Consider the following 26,595-nt stretch of genomic DNA (forward strand, 5'->3'; position numbering starts at 1 on the left):
ATCTTTGGAATTCAAGGAGGTAAAGCCTATCCAGGAATTCGAAGAGGTAAAATCCATGCTGGGAATTCAAGGAAGTAAATCCATGCTGGGAATTCAGGGAAGTAAATCCGTCCTAGGGATTCAAGGAGGCAAAATCCATCCTAGGAATTCAAGGAGGCAAAATCCATCCTAGGAATTCAAGGAGGCAAAATCCATCCCAGGAATTCAAAAGAGGTGAATTCCATCCTAGGAAGTCCAGGAGGGAAACTCCATGCTATGGATGAGAGGGAGAATTCACGCGAGCAATTCAAGGAAGTAAAAGCCATCCTAGGAATTCCGGGAGGGAAAATCCATCCATTGGAATTCAAGGAGGAAAAACCCAACTTGTGGATGAAAGGAGGTAAAATCCATCCTATGGATTCAAGGGGAAATCCATCCCGGGAACGACTGCATCTAGACCCCATCCTTACGCTTGCGTTCATTGGGCACGATCCCCCCTGAACCCCTTCCCCCCCCCCCCCCCCCGCCCTTTCCCAGCCTTTCTATGGCATTCCAAGCCTTCCCAAGCAACTTGGGGCCATGTTGGAGCGGGCTCGATCCCTCGTTTTCCCCCCTTTCCCAAGCGCTGCCGGGCTCCTGGCATTCTCCTGCCTAATTACGGCCGGGCGCAGCTTCGACAGCTGCATTCATCATCATAAAATGTAATAATTAATGACATTCCAACAAAGCAAAAGATGCAAATGAGGCCTCATTAGCATATTCATCTTCAGCTTTGATAATGCTTTTGCTGACAAGGTTGTAATTAATGGAAATTCATGTCGCAGGCAGGAGATTGGATCGGTTTCATTCCGCTCGCAATTCCCAAATGCGCCAGGGAAAAAAAGGGGGGGGGGGGGGGGAAGGAGGGATGGAGCGCGGCGCCGGTGCCAACTTTGCAGGGATGGAAGAGAGCGAGAGAAAGAGAGAGAGGAAGCCACACGCAGCCCTGAAAGCACCAGATGTAAAGGGATGGGAAGGAGCCGTTAACTCCTTGGATCCCGAGCCCGCGCGCTCTTCCCGTTGCCGGCGCGTACAGAGGGACGCGGAAGCGGCGCGGCCGCCGTTGGTCTTCCGAGGGGAAGCTTCCCTTTATTCTTCTGGAAGGGAAAGAAGTCCCATAGAACTTGCCTTCCTTCTTCCCAGAATTCCTATCAAAGTGTCCTTTGTTATAGCTAAACCCCATGGAATTCCATGGAAAACAGGCGTCGCGATGGAGGTTGATGGAGGAGCGTTGGTGTCGTCCCGACATAGTTCTTCGAAGGGAAGTGTTCCTATAGAATTCCCTTTATTCTTCTTGATGGGAAAGAATTCCCATAGAACTTGCCTTCCTTCTTCCCAGAATTCCTATCAAAGTGTCCTTTGTTATAGCTAAACCCCATGGAATTCCATGGAAAACAGGCGTCGCGATGGAGGTTGATGGAGGAGCGTTGGTGTCATCCCGACATAGTTCTTCGAAGGGAAGTGTTCCTATAGAATTCCCTTTATTCTTCTTGACGGGAAAGAATTCCCATAAAACTTGCCTTCCTTCTTCTCAGACAAGCAGAATTCCCATAAAACTTCCCTCCTTTCCCTTTATTATAGCCAAATCCCAAGGAATTCCAGGCCTCGGTGCAGTCCGTTTGGGAGAGACCCGTCAAGGTCTTCCCAAAAGCGTTGTTCCCGTAAGGAAAGTTTTCCTATGAAACCTCCCTCCGTGCTTCTCAGAAGGAAAGAATTCCTGGGAAACCTCCCTCCATTGTTCTCAGAGCAGAATTCCTCGGAAACTTCCCTTTATTGTGGCTGAATCCCAAGGAATTCCAAGGAAATCAGGCATCGACATGGTGTGTTCTCTCCCAGCCTACAGTTACACATCCAAAGCATCCTCATTCCCAAAGGGATCCATCAGGATCAGCTGGATGGGGACTTGGCTTAGACTTTAGGATGCGGCTCCGCCTCTCGCCTGCTCCGTAGAGGACACGGATCCACCTGGAATGTTGGATGAGGTCTCCAGGAAATAGGGATTTGCCTCCTCCCTGGTCCACATTAGCTTGGATTCGGGAAGAGGATGGAGTTGCGGTGGTAGAGTTGACACCCGGTGGCGTTCTGGTGCTTGGTCGCGTGATTCCCACTGGGAATGATCCCAGGGCGTGCGATTGCTATTTGGGATCCAATGGCAGCACCTTCACGTTGCCATGGACCTGGAATGGCCCAACGGATGGGATCAGTCCTCCAGGGTAGAGAAGGTTGGTGGGCATCACGTGCTGGTGGCTCCTAAGGAGATTCCTGCTGGGATTGGGCCATTGACCATCCCGTTGAGCTCAGCGGAGCTCCTGGCAGGAGGAAGGTGGGATGAGCTTGGGATGCTGGGATTGGATGGCAATGCTCCATCCTGGCAGTGTTGAAGGCGGCCCAGTGGACGAGGAGCCCGTTGGAATTAGGTGAGCTTGAAGGTCCCATGCCAGGAATGAGGAGCCCATGGAGCATGGTGGGCGTCGTCTTCATGCCAGGGCTCCATCCTGTTGGGAACCCCTCACCAAAGCCTTGGGATAGGGATTGGACGGGATCCCCTTCACCCTCTACGGGAAATTCCCAACATTTCTTAACCGCGAAGGAAAACGGCGGAATTCTCTTCCACAACCAAATCCAGAAGGAAAATCCCGGAGGAAACCCCATGGGAGACCCACCTTTGGACGTCAGCCGAGCTTGGGAGAGCCTTTGGGAAAGGGATGCGCGGCCATGGGGAAGCTCCGCAATCCCAAATTCCATGCGCCAAAAGTGGGGATCCCAGTGGGAACTCAGTGGGTTGGGATGGGATCCCAGATGGATGGGCCGCTCGTCATGGGGCTCTCCAGGGAATCTCACCTGGGATCCCAGCGGGATTGACGCCGAGGGATGGGATGCACAGGGATGGGATTCAGGCACTGGGATGCAGGCACTGGGACCATAGGTGACCATAGGTGACCATAGGCGGCCATAGGTGACCATAGGTGACCATAGGCAGCCATAGGTGACCATAGGTGACCATAGGTGACCATAGGCGGCCATAGGTGACCATAGGTGACCATAGGCGACCATAGGCGGCCATAGGTGACCATAGGTGACCATAGGCGGCCATAGGCGGCCATAGGCGGCCATAGGTGACCATAGGCGGCCATAGGCGGCCATAGGCGACCATAGGCGGCCATAGGCGGCCATAGGCGACCATAGGCGGCCATAGGCGACCATAGGTGACCATAGGTGACCATAGGCGGCCATAGGCGACCATAGGTGACCATAGGTGACCATAGGTGACCATAGGTGACCATAGGTGACCATAGGTGCTTCTGGCTTCCCGGGAATCAGGCCGAGAGCTGCGGGAATGCTGAGCCCGAGCCTCCGCATTGCCCTCATCCCAATCCCTAAAATCCCCCCCCCCCGATCCCGTTTTCCCGTGTGTTTTGCCTTCGCTTCCCGTGAGTTTTCCGTGGGTTTTTAGGGAATGCGGTATTCCAAGTGGTGTCCGCCTCCTGTGACCCTGGCGCATCCCTTGCTCCCGGAGCTTATCCATTGCTCCAAGGCTTCGATCCCTCTCTCCAAGAGGAAGCCGCTTCTGCCTCGGGGATACAGAGCACCAGCCTGGGCGTTTTCCAGGGATAAGGGGTAATTCCCTCGGGAATACAGCTCCTGCCGATGGAATACCGAGTACAATAGCAGGGACAATGACCCGCCTCGTTTCCCCTGGGCAATTCCCAATCCCGCAGGAATAACGACGACTGGATTCCTAACTCTGTCGCAATTATCCCTAAGGATTTCTTAGGGATCACAGCTTGGCTTGGGGCAGGAAGCGGGAATCCACGCCGTGCGGATAGACATGGAATGGGAAGGGTCACCCCGCTCCTCCCCGGCCTCCCAGCTTCCATCCCGCATCCCTGCCAGCTCCGGCTTCCTTGCGCCTGCTGCGCTCCGGAGCAATGGGAATCCCGCCGGCTTCCTTCGGGATGCCTTCGGGAGCCCGCGGACGGGGGGGGGGGATAATCCGGACTCGCCCAAAAAGCTGGGAGAAGGCGGCGGGATTTCAGCACACCCCCCCCCCCCCCCCGCGATTCCCAATCCCAATCCCGGTTTTTGCGGGATTTCTATCCTTTTCCAGCCATGTTTTCCCTCTGCGGTGGAAGCGAGAGCTGGAATCCCGGCTGTAGAGCGGTGGGGACGGGAATTGTGGGCATTCCAGGCGGATTCCTCTTCCCACGACTAAATCCAAGCCCCAAATCCCTATGGAGAGGGAACCCAATAGGAAGAGCATCGCTCTAGCTGCGGATCTGCTTTCCCCCTAGGAATAAGGTTCCCGGTCTCCCAGGGCAGGCAAACTGGGAACGGGGAATCACTCCCTTCGGATATTCCCATTGGGAAAGGACGGCTATTCCCAAGGTTTACTACGGAATCGCTGCTTTCGTCGGGAATTGGGGGGAGCGCAACGTCGGGATGCAGGGCTCGGCCTCGGCCGCCTGCCCATTGGGAGACAGCAACATTCCGGTCGGAAAAGCCGCGGGAAAAGCGCTTCCTTCCCCATCTCCTTCCTTTCCCCCCCCCCGCCACGTTTTCCCTTGGGAAGCCTTTGGAAAAGGACACCTGGAATGCTGCTTTTCCCATCGGGAACGCCGGGCGGGCAGGAGCCGCCGGCGCCGCCGTTGTCTCGGTGCCAACAAAGATCCGCAGCGCCTGCCGCAGGCCGCTCCCACCGCATCCCGCTGCGGAATTCCCGGCGGAAGCGCGCTTCCCCCCCCCCCCCCCCCCCAATGGAACAGGGAAAACCAAGGAGGGGGGGGGGGGGGTGTTTGGAAAAGGTGGAAAACATCCCCCCCCCCCCCTCCACTAAAAAGTGGGAATAGCTTTTGTGCGGAATGAAGCTGCCGGGTGGAGGCAGGGAGGCAGCAGCCAGCATGGAATGCTGCGGGATGGAAGGGGGATAGGGATGCAACACCCCCTCCCCCCCCCCCCCCCCGCAATTCCTGAAACTGGGAGCTCCGCGGGGTATTCCATGGCTTCCATTCGGCGGCATTCCAGGGGTTTCTCGGATGGCGGCGGCTTTGCGAGCGGTCGGCTTAGCTTTCCCATCCGTTATCCCGGGATTCCATGCGGGAACAAGCCCTTGACACCCACGGCGAAGGTAGGGGTTGGGGGGGGTTGGGGGGGGGGGGGGTGTGTGTGCGCGCCATTCCCGAAGCATTCCAAGGAGCACAATGGGAAGGCAGGGACCCATCGGAGCCGTTGGCCGGATGCCCACGGATGTCATGGAAACACTCCCATGGCCGGGAATGATTCACGGCGCTCCCGCTCCTTCCCCCCCCCCCCCCCCACGCAGGGATCGGAATCCCTTGGGAATGATGGATTGGGGGGGGGGGGGGGGGGGGTTGCTCTTTGGAATCCGGGATGCGCCTTGCACTCCTTCCCTTTCCCATCTTTTCCCACTTAGGAATAACCCCCCCGCTTCCATCCGCTTCCCGGCCTGGGCAGGGAATGGCGGCCGCTCCGCTGGGATGGGGAAACAAAAGGAAGCGGCGGAATCCCGGAAGGCGGCCGGGAAAATGAGCAGGGAAAGAGCGGGAAGGGGAAAACCACCCCGGAAAGGGGGCTTAATGCCCCCCTATGGGGCAAGAAGAGCCCTCTATGGGGCAATAATGCCCCTCTATAGGGCAATAATACCCCGCTATAGGGCAATAATACCCCGCTATAGGGCAATAAGAGCCTTCTATAGGGCAATAAGAGCCTCTATAGGGCCATAATGCCCTTCTATAGGGCAATAAGAGCTCTCTATAGGGCCATAATGCCCCTCTATAGGGCAATGATACCCCGCTATAGGGTAATAAGATCCCTCTATAGGGCAGTAAGACCCCTCTATAGGGCAATAATACCCCCTATAGGGCAATAATACCCCCCTATGGGGCAATAATGCCTCTCTATAGGGCAATAAGAGCCTTCTATAGGGCAATAAGACCCCCCTATAGGGCAATAATACCTCTCTATAGGGCAATAAGACCCTGCTATAGGGCAATAAGACCCCCCTATGGGGCAATAATGTCTCTCTATAGGGCAATAAGAGCCCTCTATAGGGCAATAAGATGCCCCTATGGGGCAATAATACCTCTCTATAGGGCAATAAGACCCCCTATAGGGCAATAATACCCCTCTATAGGGCAATAATGCCCCTCTATAGGGCAATAAGACCCCCCTATAGGGCAATAAGACCCCCCTATGGGGCAATAATACCTCTCTATAGGGCAATAAGAGCCCTCTATAGGGCAATAAGATGCCCCTATGGGACAATAATACCTCTCTATAGGGCAATAAGACCCCCTATGGGGCAATAATACCTCTCTATAGGGCAGTAAGACCCCCTATAGGGCAATAAGACCCCCCTATGGGGCAATAATACCTCTCTATAGGGCAATAAGAGCCCTCTATAGGGCAAGAAGACCCCCCTATGGGGCAATAAGACCCCCCTATGGGGCAGTAATGCCCCCCTACAGGGCAAGGCGAGCCCTCTATGGGGCGGCTTCCCTGATTCCATGGTGCTTCCCGGGGGCCGTCGCGCCGCGGAGCCGCCGGGGCTCTGCTCTGCCACCTCCTTCCCACCTCTTCCCTTCGCAGGTAAAGCAGAGAGGGGCTCCTACGGATCCTATGGAAGAGATCCCAGCCTGCAGGGCTGCCAGCAGGTAAGCGCCGGGAGGGAGAGAGGGATCCCGCGGGAATGGAGGGGACGGGGGGCGGGAACTGGGAATTGGGGGGGGAGGGACCCGATGGGGATTCGGGATCCGAGAGGGATTTGGGGTCTGAGAGGGATTTGGGAGCCGAGAGGGATTTGGGATCCAATAGGGATTTGGGGTCTGATAGGGATTTGGGATCCAATAGGGATTTGGGGTCTGATAGGGATTTGGGATCCAATAGGGATTTGGGATCCAATAGGGATTTGGATGCTGATAGGGATTTGGGATCCAATAGGGATTTGGGATCCAATAGGGATTTGGGGTCTGATAGGGATTTGGGATCCAATAGGGATTTGGATCTGATAGGGATTTGGGATCCAATAGGGATTTGGATGCTGATAGGGATTTGGGATCCAATAGGGATTTGGGATCCAATAGGGATTTGGGGTCTGAGAGGGATTTGGGGTCCAATAGGGATTTGGGATCCAATAGGGATTTGGGATCTGATAGGGATTTGGGGTCTGATAGGGATTTGGGATCCAATAGGGATTTGGGATCCAATAGGGATTTGGGGTCTGAGAGGGATTTGGGATCCAATAGGGATTTGGGATCCAATAGGGATTTGGGATCCAATAGGGATTTGGATGCTGATAGGGATTTGGGATCCAATAGGGATTTGGGGTCTGAGAGGGATTTGGGGTCCAATAGGGATTTGGGATCCAATAGGGATTTGGGATCCAATAGGGATTTGGGATCCAATAGGGATTTGGATGCTGATAGGGATTTGGGGTCCAATAGGGATTTGGGATCCAATAGGGATTTGGGGTCTGATAGGGATTTGGATGCTGATAGGGATTTGGGGTCCGATAGGGATTTGGGATCCAATAGGGATTTGGGGTCTGATAGGGATTTGGGATCCAATAGGGATTTGGGATCCAATAGGGATTTGGGGTCTGATAGGGATTTGGGATCCAATAGGGATTTGGGATCTGATAGGGATTTGGGATCCAATAGGGATTTGGGTGCTGATAGGGATTTGGGATCCAATAGGGATTTGGGATCCAATAGGGATTTGGATGCTGATAGGGATTTGGGATCCAATAGGGATTTGGGATCCAATAGGGATTTGGGGTCTGATAGGGATTTGGGATCCAATAGGGATTTGGGATCTGATAGGGATTTGGGATCCAATAGGGATTTGGGTGCTGATAGGGATTTGGGATCCAATAGGGATTTGGGATCCAATAGGGATTTGGATGCTGATAGGGATTTGGGATCCAATAGGGATTTGGGATCCAATAGGGATTTGGGATCTTATAGGGATTTGGATGCTGATAGGGATTTGGATGCTGATAGGGATTTGGAATCTAATAGGGATTTGGGATCCAATAGGGATTTGGATGCTGATAGGGATTTGGGATCCAATAGGGATTTGGGATCCAATAGGGATTTGGATGCTGATAGGGATTTGGGATCCAATAGGGATTTGGATGCTGATAGGGATTTGGGATCCAATAGGGATTTGGATGCTGATAGGGATTTGGGATCCTATAGCGATTTGGATGCTGATAGGGATTTGGGATCCAATAGGGATTTGGGTTCTGATAGGGATTTGGATGCTGATATGGATTTGGGATCTGATAGGGATTTGGGATCCGATAGGGATTGGGATCCAATAGGGATTTGGATGCTGATAGGGATTTGGGATCCAATAGGGATTTGGATGCTGATAGGGATTTGGGATCCAATAGGGATTTGGGTGCTGATAGGGATTTGGGATCCGATAGGGATTTTGGATCTGATAGGGATTTGGGATCTGATAGGGATTTGGTGTCTGATAGTTATTTGGATGCTGATAGGGATTTTGGATCTGATAGGGATTTGGGATCCAATAGGGATTTGGATGCTGATAGGGATTTGGGATCCAACAGGGATTTGGATGCTGATAGGGATTTGGGATCTGATTAGGGATTTGGGATCCGATAGGGATTTGGGTTCTGATAGGGATTTGGATGCTGATATGGATTTGGGATCTGATTAGGGATTTGGGATCCGATAGGGATTGGGATCCAATAGGGATTTGGGGTCTGATAGGGATTTGGGATCCGATAGGGATTTGGGATCTGATAGGGATTTGGGATCCAATAGGGATTTGGGTGCTGATAGGGATTTGGGATCCGATAGGGATTTGGATGCTGATAGGGATTTGGGATCCAATAGGGATTTGGGATCCAATAGGGATTTGGCATCCAATAGGGATTTGGGGTCTGATAGGGATTTGGGATCCAATAGGGATTTGGGATCCGATAGGGATTTGGATGCTGATAGGGATCCCGTAGCCACTCGGATTGCTCCTGTATCCACTTGGCTCGCTCCTGTATCCCCTGGGATCGATCCCCTAGCCCTTGGCTCTTGCCAAGAGCCCCCTGCCGGCCATGAGAGGGGCGGAAGCGCCCGCTTGTATTCCCATGGGAATGCGGCCGGGCCTCCGCGCTCTCTCTTTCGCCTTGGGAATTGCTTTGGGCCGGAGGCGAGGGAATCGTGCTAGGGAATGCTGGAATTCCAACGGCAGCCACCGCAAGCGCCCTTCGGGCCAAGCCGGGAAGGAATCCTTCGTATTCCCGGCTTGAATGGGATCCAAGCGCCGAGCCCCCCAAGCAAAGTGGGATTGCCTTCCCGATAGGAAAAGGAAATCCTGGATGCCGCCTTCCCTTGCCTGGATCCGTGCGTTGTCCCCGTCCCCGGGGCTTGCGGCGACCCAAGCCATTCCGTGGCTCTGGAATGGCGATCCCAATGTCCCGGCTCCTTCAGCGGGAAGAACTTCCCAAGATCCCAAGGGCAGGCCCGCTCGCTTCGAGCCCGCCTCGGGGCGTTGGCGCCCTCCTCCCTTATCCCAGCGCTTCCCGCTTGCAGGAGCCTCCGGTGGCTCTTCCCAAGCCATTCCCAGCGCGTTGGAGGAGCCTCCCCAATCCCAGGGATCCCAAATCCCAAGGATCCCAAATCCCAACTATCCCAAGTCCCAGGGATCCCAAATCCCAACGATCCCAAATCCCAGGGATCCCAAGTCCCAAGGATCCCAAATCCCAGGGATCCCAAATCCCAACTATCCCAAATCCCAAAGATCCCAAATCCCAGGGATCCCAAATCCCAAGGATCCCAAGTCCCAGGGATCCCAAATCCCAACTATCCCAAATCCCAACTATCCCAAATCCCAGGGATCCCAAGGATCCCAAATCCCAGGGATCCCAAATCCCAGGGATCCCAAATCCCAACTATCCCAAATCCCAGGGATCCCAAGGATCCCAAATCCCAACGATCCCAAATCCCAAGGATCCCAAATCCCAGGGATCCCAAATCCCAAGGATCCCAAATCCCAAGGATCCAAAATCCCAACTATCCCAAATCCCAACTATCCCAAATCCCAACTATCCCAAGTCCCAGGGATCCCAAATCCCAACGATCCCAAATCCCAACTATCCCAAATCCCAACGATCCCAAATCCCAGGGATCTCAAATCCCAGGGACCCCAAATCCCAAGGATCCAAAATCCCAACTATCCCAAATCCCAACGATCCCAAATCCCAGGGATCCCAAATCCCAAGGATCCCAAATCCCAACTATCCCAAATCCCAGGGATCCCAGGGATCCCAAATCCCAACGATCCCAAATCCCAAGGATCCCAAATCCCAGGGATCCCAAATCCCAAGGATCCCAAATCCCAAGGATCCAAAATCCCAACTATCCCAAATCCCAGGGATCCCAAATCCCAACTATCCCAAATCCCAGGGATCCCAAATCCCAGGGATCCCAAATCCCAACGATCCCAAATCCCAAGGATCCCAAATCCCAACGATCCCAAATCCCAGGGATCCCAAATCCCAGGGATCCCAAATCCCAACGATCCCAAATCCCAGGGATCCCGAATCCCAGCGGCCGCCTAGGGAAGAGCTTCCCAATATCCCAGCTCAACGCTGAAGCCATTCCCCTTATCCCGCCTTGAATCCCTCCCTAAGCATTTGGGAAGCTCCTTGCTTCCCTTCCTCACCTGCCCATTCCCTAACCTCGGTGCCGCCCCATCCCGGCATTCCCAGAGCCGGGAACGCTCCCATGGGATCGCGCCCCAGCTTTGTCTCGCTCTTCCCCATGGCGGAGGCAGCCTTGGGATCGCAGAGCGGCCATTCCCAAAGTGGGATCGGGATGGGGCAAGGCGAAGGGCTTGGAATCCCGGGAATGGGGCCCTGAGGCCTCCATGGCATTCCCAGCCCACCGAGGCCTTCAGAGCCGCCATCCCTAAATCCCTACGTTTCGGTGCCGCTGGAAAACCGGGATTTTCCCCTCGCAGCGCGGATCCCGGCCTCGGGAATGCCGTCGGATTCGGGAACGCCGTCCAATTCCCCCTCTTTGCAGCCCGGAATTGCTTGGAAGGGCCGGCTGTTGGAAAGGAGCAGGGGGGGGGAGTTGGAGGCGGCGGCGTTCCCAAGCCCCGGGGCTTCCCAGCGCCATTCCCAAAGGAATCAAAAGTTAAGGCCGCCTTGCTTTTCTCTCGGCATCCCGGCTTTTCCAGCTCGGGCCCTTCTATTGGCCCAACTGCTTTTGAGGGCCGGGACGTGCCACTTTGTGGAGCTATTGAGGAGCGGCCGCACTTCCAACAATCCCAAACAAGGAAGCCTTTGTATTCCCGGGAAAACCGGGGTGGGGGGGGGGGGGGGGGGGGGGAAGCGCCTTGGGAAGAGGGCTCAGTTCTCCGCGGGTTAAGCCGGGAACAGGGGCCGAGTCATCATTGGCCTCTTTGGAGGCGCTTTGCATGTGAATGGCGCCGGGAGGCCGGAGCGGCTGCTCGGAATTCCGATGAGGGAAAACACCATTCCCTCCTTTGGCACCTTCCCCTTCCCAGCGGGAAAAGGCGCTCCCGAGGCGGGAGGGAAGTTGGGATGCGCTCGGGATCCAAAGCTGGCCGGGGGGGGGGGGGGGGGGGGGGGTGGTGGTGTCAATGGCACCTGCCCGTGGGAACCGAGTGCAGCGCTGAGATTGCGGGGAGTGCAGCGCTGAGATTGCGGGGAGCAAGGAGCCTCCCAACACAGCATTCCTTAGGGAATAGAAGGGGGGGGGGGGAATGCTGGACGAAGGCGATATTCCATAAGGAATGTTTGGGGGGGGGGGGGGTTGGGTTTGGAGCCTTGGAGCCGCCTCTCGTCCCAAATGGGCTTTTTGTCCTGGGAAAAGGAGGTTGGAGCCGCTCGGAGCTCGGCGGAGCGAGCGGCTCCTTTCCCATTGCTCCGAGGGGCTTGGAATCCCTGAATCCCAACCCCCAGCCGCCTTCCCACCATGATCCCGAAATTCCAGGTGCATTCCCAGCTGGCACGCTTCCCTCGTTGCCTCGCCGAGTGGCATCGCGCCGGGGTAGACAATGCAGGCGGTGCACGCGGCGCTCGGCAGCGGGATCGCTCCCTTCCCTTCCCGCTTCCCAAGCGGGAAGCGCCCCTTGGCAGGGCTCAAGGGAGCCCTTTGCAGCCTTTCCCAAAGCGAGCGCCCGACTTTCGGGCGCAGAATTCCCGGCAGAACCTTGGGAATGCTGGGGATGGGGGGGGGGGGGGGGGGGGGGGGGGGGGATGGGGATGCTGCTGTCTCCTTTGAAGCCTTGGCAGGTTTTCCATGGCTCCCTTTTCCCGTTGCCGGGTTATTTTTAGGCGTGGGAAGGAGCTAATGGGGAGGGAAGCGCCATTCCCACTTCCCGCGCCATTCCCGGCAGCTTCTCCCGTCTCTTCCTCGTAGCAAAGCCTCCTCGGGAGCGACATGGAGCTGGGCAACGCCGGAACGCTGTCTCCCACCAAAGCGGGCTCCCAGTACTACCAGTATGCCAGCAATAATCCCCGCCGGAGGCCCCTGCACAGCGCTTCCATGGGTGAGTGCCGCTATTCCCGGGAATGGGGGGGGGGGGGTGTGTGTATGTGTGGGGGGGGGGGGGTGTGTGCGCGCGTTATTCCCAGGCTGGAAAAAGCCCTCCGATCCCGCTTTTCCAGCTCCCTAAAGCCGCGTCCTTTTCCCGGATGCCAACGCCCTTTTTCCCTTTGTTTTCCAGAAGTGCAGAGCAAGAAAGTCCGGAAAGTTCCGCCGGGTTTGCCGTCGTCCGTAAGTAGCGCGCCGCGCTTCCAAAGCTCATTCCCAAGGGATTGATGGGCACAGCAACACACACACACACACCCCCCCCCCCCCCAGCCCCTTCCACCGCCGCATCCCGGGCAGGGCGCGGATTGGGAAGGTTCAGCTCCATCGGGAGCATCCCTCTTCCCGGCCTGGCGCCGCCGGTGGTGAATTCCAGGATTGAGGAGCGGGATGAATGGCTTCGACGATGCCAAGAATTCCTCATTCCCGGGTTTCTTTTCCCCTTTGTGCCTTCCTTCCCGTCTCTGCCGACGGGAGCAATCCGTATGGAAAACAAGAGGGGGGGATAGGATTGCGCTGCGCCGTCGGAATGCTTGCGAAGGAGCGGGCATTTCTTTTCCGGCCAGGATTATCCCGCTTTTTGATCCCTATAAACCCACATTCCCCCCCCCTTCCCATTCCCTGGAAATGGGAAACAAAAGGGATGCGATTCCCTTTCAAGCGCACTCGGAGCAAGGAGGAAGCGCTGGGAGAGTTTGGGATCACAAGGGGGATTTGGGGGGGGGTTTTCCCCTAAATCCGGGGCGGTTGGAGGCTGGGCAAGGGCATTTTTCGGGATAAGGAGGGAATGTGCGGAGGGGTGGTTGTGAACGAGGGGAAAAGAGGGAAAAGTGGGATGGAAACAGAGGGAATGTTGTGGTGTTGGGAGTGAAAATGAGGCGTGAATGGGAAGAAGCAGGGATGGAAACGGGGCTAGAGAGTGGGAAGCGAGCGGGATGGCAATGGGAAGCGAGCGGGATAGCCGTCCGAAGCAATGGGAATGGGAATTTCAATGGATACGAATGGCAATTTAAACGAAGGCAATGGGAATGGCCCGCAAGGGAAATGGGAATGGGAAGGAAGCAACCCCGGGATGGAAAGGAATCAAACCCTGGATTGCCAGGAATCAAACGGGGATCTAAAGGGATGAGTCTGAATTGAAGGGAATCCATCCCTAAATTTAAAGGAATCCATCCCTAAATTTTAAGGGATAAATCCCTAAATTTAAAGGAATCCATCCCTAAATTTAAAGGAATCCATCCCTGAATTTTAAGGGATAAATCCCTAAATTTTAAGGGATAAATCCCTAAATTTAAAGGGATCCATCCCTAAATTTAAAGGGATCCATCCCTAAATTTAAAGGGATCCATCCCTAAATTTAAAGGAATCCATCCCTAAATTTAAAGGGATCCATCCCTAAATTTAAAGGAATCCATCCCTAAATTTAAAGGAATCCATCCCTAAATTTAAAGGAATCCATCCCTAAATTTTAAGGGATACATCCCTAAATTTTAAGGAATAAATCCCTGAATTTTAAGGGATCCATCCCTAAATTTAAAGGAATAAATCCCTAAATTTTAAGGGATACATCCCTAAATTTTAAGGAATAAATCCCTGAATTTTAAGGGATACATCCCTAAATTTTAAGGAATAAATCCCTGAATTTTAAGGGATAACCCGGAATTGCAAGGAATGAAGCCGGAATTGAAGGGAATAAACCCTGAATTTAAAGGAATAAACCTGAATGTTAGGGAATAAGATCAGGATCCAAGGGAATAATCCTGAATTTAAGGGGATAAACCTGACTCTAAAGGGATCAATCCCGAATCCAAAGGAATAAAACCGGGATGGAAAGGAATAAAATCGGGATCGAAAGGCGTAAACCTGAGTTTTCATGGAATAAAAGCTGGATTTAAAGGGATAAACCCTAAATTTAAAGGAATAAACCCTAAATTAAAGGAATCAGCCCTGGGTTTAATGGGATAAACGGGAATGGCCAGGAAACCCCCATGATTTAAAGGGAATAAACCTGGAATGTCAAGGAATAAACCTGGAATTTAAAGGGAACAGATCCCAAAATGGAAGGCATGAAGCCTGCTTTTGTGGGAAGAAACGTGGAATTCAATGGGATCCATCTGGAATGAAAGGAATAAATCCCGACATGGACAGGAATGAACCTGAAGGGAAAGGAATAAAACCTGGATTGAAGGGAAGAAATCCCGGAAATGAAAGGAATCAATCCCTAAATTTAAAGGAATCAATCCCTAAATTTATAGGAATGAAACCTGGATTTAAAGGAATCAATCCCAGGATTAAATGGAATAAATCCCCCCATTTAAAGGAATTAAACCTGGATTTAAAGGAATAAATCCTGGAATTCAAAGGAATACATCCCTAAATTTATAGGAATTAAACCTGGATTTAAAGGAATAAATCCTGGAATTCAAAGGAATACATCCCTAAATTTATAGGAATTAAACCTGGATTTAAAGGAATAAATCCTGGAATTTAAAGGAATACATCCCTAAATTTATAGGAATAAATCCTGGAATTTAAAGGAATACATCCCTAAATTTATAGGAATTAAACCTGGATTTAAAAGAATAAATCCCAGAATTAAAAGGAATAAATCCCAGAATTTAAAGGAATAAATCCCTAAATTTATAGGAATAAATCCCGGAATTTAAAGGAATAAATCCCTAAATTTATAGGAATAAATCCCGGAATTTAAAGGAATAAATCCCTAAATTTATAGGAATTAAACCTGAATTTAAAGGAATAAATCCCGGAATTTGAAGGAATAAATCCCTAAATTTATAGGAATAAATCCCGGAATTTAAAGGAATAAATCCCAGTATATAAAGGAATACATCCCTAAATTTATAGGAATGAAACCTGAATTTAAAGGAATAAATCCCTAAATTTAAAGGGAATAAATCCTGAATTTTAAGGGAATAAATCCTGGATTTAAAGGAATTAATCCCTAAATTTAAAGGAATAAATCCCGGAATTTAAAGGAATAAATCCCTAAATTTATAGGAAGAAAACCTGGATTTAAAGGAATAAATCCCGGAATTTAAAGGAAGAAATCCCTAAATTTAAAGGAATAAATCCTGGATTTAAAGGAATAAATCCCTAAATTTATAGGAATTAAACCTGAATTTAAAGGAGTAAATCCCGGAATTAAAAGGAAGAAATCCCTAAATTTAAAGGAATAAACCCCGGAATTTAAAGGAATACATCCCTAAATTTATAGGAATAAATCCCTAAATGTGAAGGAATAAATCCCGAATTTTAAGGGAATAAACTTGGATTTAAAGGAATCAATCCCGGAATTTAACGGGGATAAATCCCTAAATTTAAAGGGGATAAATCCCTAAATTTAAAGGGGATAAATCCCTAAATTTAAAGGGAATAAATCCCTAAATTTAAAGGGGATAAATCCCTAGATTTATAGGAATAAATCCCGAATTTTAAGGGAATAAACCTGGATTTAAAGGAATCCAATCCCGGACTTCAAAGGAATCAATCCCTAAATTTAAAGGGAATAAAGCTGGATTTAAAGGGCTAAATCCCTCATTTTCATGGAAGAAACCCTGACTTTTAGGGAAGAAACCTTGGATTTCAAGGAATACCCCCCCCCCGCAATCCAAAGGCATAAAGCCTCCATCCCAACTCCAGGCAGAAATGGACCCAAATCCCGGTTGGAAGCGCTGGAAGCGGAGCCGCTTCTCCTCGGTTGCCTTTGTAGCTCCGCATCCCATCTCTTCCCATTCTTCCGGGCGGAATGCGATCCTCCGGGAAGCGGCTCCGGCCCCGCTCCCTCCTGGCAACGGGCTCGGCATTTCCATGGAATAATGAGGAAGCTCGGGAATGGGGGGGGGGGGGGGTTTGGGCAAAGCCTCGGGAATGCAGATTCCGAACAAAAGGAATGCGCTCGCTCACGTCCGGATGCTCCGAGCGGAGTTGGGTCGGGAATGCCGGGGCCCGGCTTTCACGGGAGCCTGGAGGAGCGGCGGTGCCTGTCAATGGGAATGGGATTGAGTGGGAAAGGGGGTATCCCAAGGCATTCCCGACTGTTTTCATCCCCCCCCCCCCCTTTCCCGGTATTCCAAGAAGGATTGAAGGACTGAATGGGAAAAGCAGAGTGTTCCCGAAGGAAAAGCGGCCTTTGGAAGGCTCTGAAGTCGGCCTCGGTCCTGTGTTTCTTTGGGAATACGGGATGGGTTTGATTGGAAATGTGGGATAATTGGTTAGGAATATGGGATGCATTTCAGTTGGAAGCTAGGGCGGTTTTCATTGGGAATATGGGATATGTTCTATTGGAAAAACGGGATATTTGATGAGGAATATGGGATGCATTTGATTGGGAATAGGGGATACATCTGGGAATACAAAGGGGAAATATGGGATAGATTTGACGGGGAATATGGGATGCGTTTGATTGGAAATATGGGATGTATTTGCTCAGAAATGTGGGATATCCATGGGAATATATAGGAAATATGGGATAGATTGGATTGGAAATACGGGATAGATTTGGGAAAACAAAGGGGAAATATGGGATAGATTGGATTGGAAATACGGGATAGATTTGGGAAAACAAAGGGGAAATATGGGATAGATTGGATTGGAAATATGGGATAGATTTGGGAATACAAAGGGGAAATATGGGATAGATTGGATTGGAAATATGGGATAGATTTGATGAGAAATATGGGATAGATTGGATTGGGAATATTGGATATACTGGATTGGAATTATGGGATATTTGACTGGAAATATGGGATGTATTTGGGAATATATAGGGGGAATATGGGATATGCTTGATGAGAAGGATTGGAAATGTGGGCTATATATGGGAAATGCAATACAGCTATGGGATAAAGATGGGAAAATATGGGATATGTTGGGTTAGGAAGATGGGATACATTTGATGGGAAGTGGGGGCTGCATTTGGGAATGTACAGGGGGAATCTGGGATATGGGGATTGGAAAGACACGACGGATTCGCTTGGAAATGTGGGATATAAATGGGAATACAGATGGGAAGTATAATGCAGAGATGGGATACATACAGGAAGAGATGGGATCTATTTGATGGGAAGTATGGGATCGATTTGGTTAGGAATATGGGATCTATTTGATTGGAAATATGGGATATTTGACTGGAAATATGGGATATTTGATTAGGAATATGGGATATTTGATGGGAAATATGGGATATTTGATGGGAAATATGGGATCTATTTGATTAGGAATATGGGATATATTTAATTGGAAATACGGGATATTTGATTGGAAATATGGGATATTTGACTGGAAATATGGGATATTTGATTAGGAATATGGGATATTTAATTGGAAATATAGGATATTTGATGGGAAATATGGGATCTATTTGATTAGGAATACAGGATATATTTAATGGGAAATATGGGATATTTGATGGGAAATATGGGATATTTGATGGGAAATATGGGATCTATTTGATTAGGAATATGGGATATATTTAATTGGAAATATGGGATATTTGATGGGAAATATGGGATTCTTTATGGGAAATACGGGAATTTGATGGGAAATATGGGATATATTTAATTGGAAATATGGGATATTTGGAAATATGGGATATTTGACTGGAAATATGGGATCTATTTGATTGGAAATACGGGATCTATTTGATTAGGAATATGGGATATATTTGATTGGAAATATGGGATATTTGATGGGAAATATGGGATATTTGATTAGGAATATGGGATATTTAATTAGAAATATGGGATATTTAATTGGAAATATAGGATATTTGATGGGAAATATGGGATCTATTTGATTAGGAATACGGGATATATTTAATGGGAAATATGGGATATTTGATGGGAAATATGGGATATTTGACTGGAAATATGGGATATTTGATTGGAAATACGGGATCTATTTGCTTAGGAATATTGGCTATATTTTCCTCGGAATATGGGATATACTTGGTCAGAAATATGGGATATATCTGATGGGAAAACCAGGATCTATTTGGACATACATAGGAATATGGGATATGCTTGGTTAGGAACACGGGATATGTTTGATTGGAAATATGGGATATTGGATTGGAAATATGGGATGTTGGATTGGAAATGTGGGATGTTGGATTGGAAATGTGGGATATTTGGCGAGGAATACGGGATACATTGGAAATACAGGATGCAGTAGACGAGGAATATGGAATGCGATTGGAAAAGACGGGATGCGTTCGGGAAGCTTCTGCTGTAACCGAGGCCGACGGCTTCCCGCAATCCGGATTTCCCGGAGCCTCCGGCTGCCATGCCGGGAATTCCCAAAGAAATTCCCAAGAAGCGGCCTCTTCCCTCCTTTTCCAGGCGATTCCCGCAGGCCATTCCCGGCGGGAAGCGCTCCGGTGCTCCCTACGGAGCTGGGGCCGCAGGCGGGCTCGGAACAAAGAGCTTGAGGGGGGGGGAGCGTTGGGATGGGCTTCCTTGGATCCGTCGGGAATGGGGTCTTTGTCCATGGAATAGCGTATGGAATAGCGGGAAAGAGGGAATTCGAATGGGAAGAGCTCAAGGTCAGGGGGCCGGGTACCAAAGGAGGTTGTGCATCGCCCATCCTGCTTGGCTCCGGAATTCCGGGCGGATAAGTCCTGCGTCGCCTTCGCCTCGTTCCCAATGGGAAAAGCCGGGATAAGATCCCGGCGGCTGGGAATGGCAGGGGGGGAAAGCAGGGGGGTGACCTTATTCCCGCCATTCCCAAGGAGCAGGACTGCAGCCGAACGCCTCCGGCCTTTGCTATTCCCTTGCCTTCCGTCCGGAATTCCCGCTTCCAGAAAGCTGGAATTGCGCGGCTACCCCCCCCCCCGGATCGGCCCGCGTCGCAATCCCGCCTTTTCCAACGTGGATTTGGGAAAGGATTCCTTGGAGAAAGGGGGGGGGGGGGGGTGTTCTTTGCCTTGATCCCATTTGCTTCCCGAAGGGATTGGGATGGGGAAGGGGACGCTGCACTCGGAGGGATGCGGATTGGGGGGGGGGTGGTATCCAAGGAGCATCCGGTTTTCCTTGGATTGAGCTGGAAACTCAGGGAAGGAAGGGGCAAAAACCTCGGGATAGAGGCGCTTGCTTTGCCACGGCATTCCAAGGCTTTTCCATGGCATTCCAAGGCTTTTCCACGGCGTTCCAAGGCTTTTCCATGGCAATCCATGGCTTTTCCACGGCGTTCCAAGGCTTTTCCATGGCAATCCATGGCTTTTCCACGGCGTTCCAAGGCTTTTCCATGGTATTCCATGGCTTTTCCATGGTATTCCATGGCTTTTCCACGGCCATGGAAGGAAGTCAAGCAAGGAAAAGCCCTGCCTTGATCCCGCCAGGATAACGGGATGGGCTCCGGCTTCCCGAGCTTCCAGGCACTGCTTCGCCGCTTTCCCTATGGAAAAGGCCCCAAGGGATCCCCTTTTCCCATGGTCCGGAGGGGATCCTGTCGGCCGTGCTCGGATGCAGTGGGTGTAACATGGATGGGGTGAATCCCTGCCTATGGAGTTAATCCCGGTGGGATTTGATCCCTGCCTATGGAGTTAATCCCGATGGGGTTTAATCCCTTAAACCTCTTGGATTCCCTTCCATCCTCTTGGATTCCCATAAACCTCTTGGATTCCCTTCCATCCTCTTGGATTCCCATAAACCTCTTGGATTCCCTTCCATCCTCTTGGATTCCCTTCCATCCCCTTGGATTCCCTTCCATCCTCTTGGATTCCCATAAACCTCTTGGATTCCCTTCCATCCTCTTGGATTCCCATAAACCTCTTGGATTCCCTTCCATCCTCTTGGATTCCCTTCCATCCTATTGGATTCCCTTAAACCTCTTGGATTCCCTTCCATCCTCTTGGATTCCCTTCCATCCTATTGGATTCCCTTAAACCTCTTGGATTCCCTTCCATCCTATTGGATTCCCTTCCATCCTATTGGATTCCCTTAAACCTCTTGGATTCCCTTCCATCCTCTTGAATTCCCGTAAACCTCTTGGATTCCCTTCCATCCTCTTGAATTCCCATAAAACCTCTTAGATTCCCATAAAACCTCCTGGATTCCCACAAAACTCCATGGATTTCCTTCCCCCCCCCCCCCCCCCCAAGATCCCCTTAACCCCCTGGGCTCTCCTCCCAACATTCCCCCTTTTCCCCCTATCCCATAAACCTCTCGGAACCCCATCCCCCATCATTCCCATATTCCCAAGGGCCCCCCCCCCCCCCTTTCCCATGCGGGAGAAGCCGGGAAGCCCCGGGATCACGGCTTGACCTCGGAGCATCTGTTCCCTCCGCTTGCCTCGCCCAGGCCTCCTTTGGCATTCCGGAAGCGTTCCCGGCTCCGGATGCTATTTCGGGATATTTACGATCACCTCGGGAAAGGGGGGGGGGGGGGGGGGGGGGGCCGGGAGGTGGGAAGCGGCCTCGGGATCGGGGTTGGGAAGCAGGGAGAGGAGGGAACAGATTGCTCCCGCCATGTGCTTCCTGGGACAGGGAAAAGAACAAGGGCGGAACGCCGCGGCGCGCATGCAGAAAGGCTCCCCCCGTTCCCATTCCCAAATCCCAAGGGATTTTCCGCCTTGCCATCCGGCCTTTTGGCCCCTGGAAAGGGGGGGGGGGGGGGGGGGGGGCTCTTCCCTTCCCTGCTTCAAGGGAGCATCCTGGATGAATGGAAGTAGAGGAGCTTGAGGGTGTTTTCCAAGCCAGATTCCATGATTCCGGAATGACCCAAACGGAAGAGGGGTGTGTACTCCATGGATGCCCATTGGAAGAGGATGTAGCGTTACGAACTGGGAATGCCCCATTCCTGCTTGCAGGCCTGCATGGAGCATCCCGGATGCATGGAAGTAGAGGAGCTTGAGGGCCTTTCCCAAGCCAAATTCCATGCTCCTGGAATGACACAAAAGGATCCCTGCCGCTGGCTCTCATCCCAGCAGCCAGACCCTATCCCTTTGGGAAAGGCTGGCGCCTGCTGGGCTGCCTGGCTCCATGAGCCGGGAATGTGCCCATGCGGAGCCTCGCCATCGCCTCCGGCGCCGCCATTCCCAAAGCCCGGAATGCCGAGCCGGGGCCTTCCCGATTGCTGGCCGAGGGCGAACCGAATCCATCGGGATACAGGAAGGGAAGAGCGGGGAAGCGGCGGCCGGCAACAGGTCCCCCCCCCCGCCAAGGCTTTTCCATGGCCTTGGCGGGCGCCGCTTCCCGAAGGAACTTCCCGTTTCCCGGCTCTTTTGCCCCATTCCCGGCGTTGGCGGCGGCGGCGGCAGAAGGGGCTGCTTTGCATTTTTAATGCCGCAACTAACAGATGCATACATTTGCATATTAATGAGTTGCAGCTGAAACCACGCATACCTAATTACCTCCCGCCGCCCGCCTTTGGCTGCCTGGCAAAGGCGAGCTGCCCGCTTACCGGAGCCCTCGGCGGCCTTTGGGATCGGGAATTCTGACCTTTGCCCCCCCTTTTCCCCGCGTCTCCCTTTCCCGAATTCCCGAAACATGGAACGGGGGGGGGGGGGGGAGCGCATCCCTGTCGGAGCGGCCCTTGCGGCATTGCCTCTTCCCAGTCATGACTGCGGCTCCTCATTAGGCAGCATATGGCTGTTAACCCCGTGGGTGCCGGGGGGGAATTCCTTGGATTCGCATTCCCAACCGGGATCATTCCCGGCTTTTCTTCCCCCCTCCAGTCAGGGCTTCCTTTACGGGTAAGAAACCCCGGGAATGGGGCATGAGCTGCCCTGACTCCATGGTGGGCAATGATTCCAAAGGTATTCCTGGCTCTTCCCAACTTTTCCCACCGTGGCCATCGAACGCTCCCCTTTTCCTAGCGGGAAGCATCCCGGTTTCCAAGGGGCTTGGCTTTCCGGTGCCTTCCTTCCCAGAATTCCCGGCCTCGGCAGCGGGAGTCGTAGCAGGCTGGGATCCAAAGGGCCTGGCATCCGCAGGGCTTGGCCTGGGATCCCGAGGCTTCCCGGCTTTACTCCTGAATCCCACGGGAGCGGGAACGCCTTCCTGCTCCTTCCCGGCTGTAAAGGAGCAGCCCGTGAGGAAAAGACGGGATAACGGGAATGGCTTTCACTTGGGATACTGGGAAGTTCTTCCCGATGAGGGTGCCAGGACTCAAAGGAGAACCTGCTCCCAATGGAAGGGGGCCCTGTTGGAAGCGGATGAGCTCGGAGCTCCCTTCCAACCCATCCCATTCCATGATTCCCGGCACTCGGGACTCATCCCGACAACGCCCCCCCCCACCAATTCCCACCTGCCCAACCTTACCTCCGGGAATGTGGGCCCGGATGGTGTCCGCATCCCTCGCGGGGCCTTCCGGAGCGCTCCACGCGTTCTATCCTGGAAGCAGGAAAAGGTGGGAAAAGGAGCGGGAAACAAGGAGCGGGGGGGGGGGGTGGCTTGCCAAGGGATGGCCTCGAGGGGGTGTCTCTGCTCTTCCCGCAGCTGGATCCACATGGATCCACCATGTTCTCCTTGGCTTTAACCATGTTATTCCATGATCTCCTTGGGTTTAGCCATGTTATTCCATGATCTCCTTGGGTTTAGCCATGTTCTCCTTGGCTTTAGCCATGTTATTCCATGTTCTCCTTGGGTTTAGCCATGTTATTCCATGATCTCCTTGGGTTTAGCCATGTTCTCCTTGGGTTTAGCCGTGTTATTCCATGTTTTTCTTGGGTGTAGCCATGTTATTCCATGTTCTCCTTGGGTTTAGCCATGTTATTCCATGTTCTCCTTGGGTTTAGCCATGTTATTCCATGTTTTTCTTGGGTGTAGCCACGTTATTCCATGTTCTCCTTGAGTTTAGCCATGTTATTCCATGTTCTCCTTGGGTTTAGCCATGTTATTCCATGTTCTCCTTGGTTTTAGCCGTGTTCTCCTTGGGTTTAGCCACGTTATTCCATGTTCTCCTTGAGTTTAGCCACGTTATTCCATGTTCTCCTTGGCTTTAGCCATGTTATTCCATGATCTCCTTGGGTTTAGCCATGTTCTCCTTGGCTTTAGCCATGTTATTCCATGTTTTTCTTGGGTTTAGCCATGTTATTCCATGTTCTCCTTGGCTTTAGCCATGTTATTCCATGATCTCCTTGGGTTTAGCCATGTTCTCCTTGGCTTTAGCCATGTTATTCCATGATCTCCTTGGGTTTAGCCATGTTATTCCATGTTCTCCTTGGGTTTAGCCATGTTCTCCTTGGCTTTAGCCATGTTATTCCATGATCTCCTTGGCTTTAGCCACGTTATTCCATGATCTCCTTGGCTTTAGCCACGTTATTCCATGATCTCCTTGGGTTTAGCCATGTTCTTCCCATCTGGCCATCCCGGACAACTCCTCCTCTGCCGAGAACCTCAGACGCTCATGGAATCATGGAATGGGGTGGGTTGGAAGGGAGCTTCAAGGTCACTTGCCCTTGGTTGCTGTCCCTCCCCATGGTGTCCCGCGAGGCCTCCCAAGCCAAGCCATTCCATGATGTCCACGCGTACTCCTCCCGCCAGGATGCATTCCCGGAGAGAGATTCCCGACTTGGGGATTGGTGTGGTTGGGAACGGCTCCATCCGTGCTCTGGGAGGTGGCGGGAGGTAGCGAGCGTCTCCTGTCCAGCCGCAACCCTTCCGAGCCTGCAAGGGCAAGGAAAGCTGGGATTCGCCTTTGCTATCCTCACCCAAATCCATGGAGCCCCCGAGAGACCTCCTTGCCGGCCGGAACGAATCCGGCTGGGAATGCTGGCGGCAGGAGGCAAGGGCTGGCGCTTGGCCCCGGCATATGCAACCCATTGAGCTCCACTTGGGAGCAATTGGGAAGCGTGGGCTGCATCCCGCTGCTTCCCTTCCTTCCCTCCCTTGTAGCGCTCGGATCCCCCCCCCTTTCCTTCCCTTTATCCCGCCTTTCCTGCCCCTTTGCCTCTTTTATCCCCCCCCCCCATTATCCCCCCTTTATCCCTCGTCTTTCCCCCTTTACCCTCCTCTTATCCCCTCTATATCCCTCCTTTACAAGCCCGTATCCCACTTTTTCTGCCCTTATCCCCTCCTTTACCTCCCTTATTCCCCCTTTATCCCACCTTCTTGCCCTTCTCCCGCTCTTATCCCGCCCGGATCCCTCCTTCTCCCTTCTTTACTGCCCGTAGCCCTCCTTTGAACTCCCAAATTCCCCCTTATCCCCCCCCCCCGACTCCCTTTCCCCCCACTTTTCCACCCGTTTCCCCCCCCTTATCCGCCCCTATGCTCCTCTTTACCCCCCCTTAACCCTCTTATCTCCCACTCTACCCCCCCCTTACCCCCTCAAGCCCCCCTTTAACCCCCCCAAACCCCCTTTATCCCCCCCCAAACCCCCTTTATCCCCCCCCAAACCCCCCTTTCTCCTCCTCCAGCCCCACTTTAATGCTTTCTGACCCCCCAAACCCCCTGTTAACCCCCTTAACCCCCCTTTTAACCCCCCTAAACCCCCTTTAACCCCCCTAAACCCCCTTTTATCCCCTCTAAACCCCCCTTTAACCCCCCTCAAACCCCCTTTTGTGCCCTCTAAACCCCCCTTTAACCCCCCTAAACCTCCTTTAAACCCCCTCGAACCCCCTTTTATCCCCTCTAAACCCCCTTGAACCCCTCCAAACCCCCCTCAACCCCCTTTTAACCCCCCCAAACCCCCTTCAACCCCCCTTTATCACCCCCAAACCCCCCTTTAACCCCCTTCTAACCCCTCTTTGCCCCTCAAACCCCCTTTATCCCTCCCTTTCCCCTCACCCCCCCCCTTTATCGCTCTTAACCCCCCTTTAATCCCCCTTCCCCCCCCCCAAAACCCCTTTCCCCCCCCTTTTCCCTCCCCCTGTGTATGTGTGTGTTTATGGCGGGGGGGGGTTTGCTGAGGTACCGGGCGGGGGGGGCCGGCGGCAGCTGCGCACAATGCTGGGAGGCCGCCAGCAGCCGCCCGGGCAGATGGCGGGGTTCTTGGCTGCGCCTCCTCCGATTCCCTTCCTGCCATCGCTTTTTAATCAAATTAAAGGCGAAAAACAAACCCCGCCGAGCTGGGAGGGGAAAGGGAAGGGGGGGGGAAAGGGAGGGAGGGGGGGGGGAAAGGGAGGGTTTAAAGCGGGGAGGCAGCGGCCGCCATGGCCGCCGCGGAGGGGCGGGAAGCGCTGAGGTAAAGCGGGAGGCGGGAAGTGAAAGCGAGGCTGGGGGGGGGTGTGCGGGGGGGGGGTTGTGTGTGTGTGTGTGCGTGTGTTGTGCGCAGGCGCCGCCCCCGCGCGGCGGCATGGGCTCGCCCTCATTTGCATATTGCGCGCGCCCGGCCCCGGCCATCTGGGATCGGGGAGTGGAGGAATTGTTGGGATAAGGGGGGGGGGAGGGGGGGGGGGGGGGAGGGAAGGGAAAGGAAAGGAAGGGAAAAAAAACCGGGATCGGGAGGGAAGGCGGGGGGGGGGGGGGGATTGGGAAAAGCGAGCGGAGTTCGGGAGCGAAAGTTGGGAGCGGGCGGCGGAGCATGTACTGCGCATACACGATCCCGGGCATGGGCGGCAACTCCTTGCTGTACTACTGTAACGGGAAGGCGGTAAGCGGGAAAAGTTGGGAATAGCGCGGGAATGCGGCTTCTCCCGGCGGGCTTCTCCCGGAAAGCGGGCGCTTTCCCCTCCTTCGGGAAGGGGTTAAAGGGAGGGGGGGGGAAGGGGGGAAAGGGGGATGCGGAGCGCACCCCCCCCCCCCCCCCCCTCGCTTCCCTGCTGGAAAACAACAGGAAAAGAGGGAAAATCCCGGCTCCCGCCGCCTCCATCCCGCTGTTCCCAGCGGGAACAGGTAAAAGCAAGGGAAAAGAAGGGGGAAGTCGGGCGGCAGCGTCTGGTCGCCATCTGGAACTGGAGGGATGAGATTCAACCCCCCCCCCCCCCCCCCTCCAAGCCGCCTTTTCCTTCTTTTCCAACGGGGGAAAAAGTGGGAATTTGGGGCCGTTGCGCAGGGAAAGGCGCCGGGGAAAAG

At 52.9% G+C, this 26,595-nt stretch overlaps 1 protein-coding gene across 6 annotated transcripts in view; it reads left to right on the forward strand.

The window, feature by feature from the left end:
- TCF4 (transcription factor 4) overlaps positions 1 to 26,595 on the forward strand; it is a gene marked incomplete at both ends in the record, with an annotated part of 72,153 nt that overhangs the window by 12,471 nt on the left and 33,087 nt on the right. For 4 of the 6 annotated variants that reach the window (XM_080637370.1, XM_080637367.1, XM_080637368.1 and 1 more), the window contains 3 exons: positions 6,625 to 6,689; positions 12,453 to 12,582; positions 12,760 to 12,809. In XM_080637370.1, coding sequence (XP_080493496.1) covers positions 6,625 to 6,689; positions 12,453 to 12,582; positions 12,760 to 12,809 — 245 coding nt within the window. Of the gene's footprint in view, positions 1 to 6,624; positions 6,690 to 12,452; positions 12,583 to 12,759; positions 12,810 to 26,104; positions 26,174 to 26,595 lie in introns of those variants that run through there. The other 2 variants (XM_080637371.1, XM_080637372.1) reach the window with 1 other exon arrangement.

This window comes from Psittacula echo (genome assembly GCF_963264785.1).
Source record: "Psittacula echo genome assembly, chromosome: Z".
NCBI lineage: Eukaryota > Metazoa > Chordata > Aves > Psittaciformes > Psittacidae > Psittacula > Psittacula echo.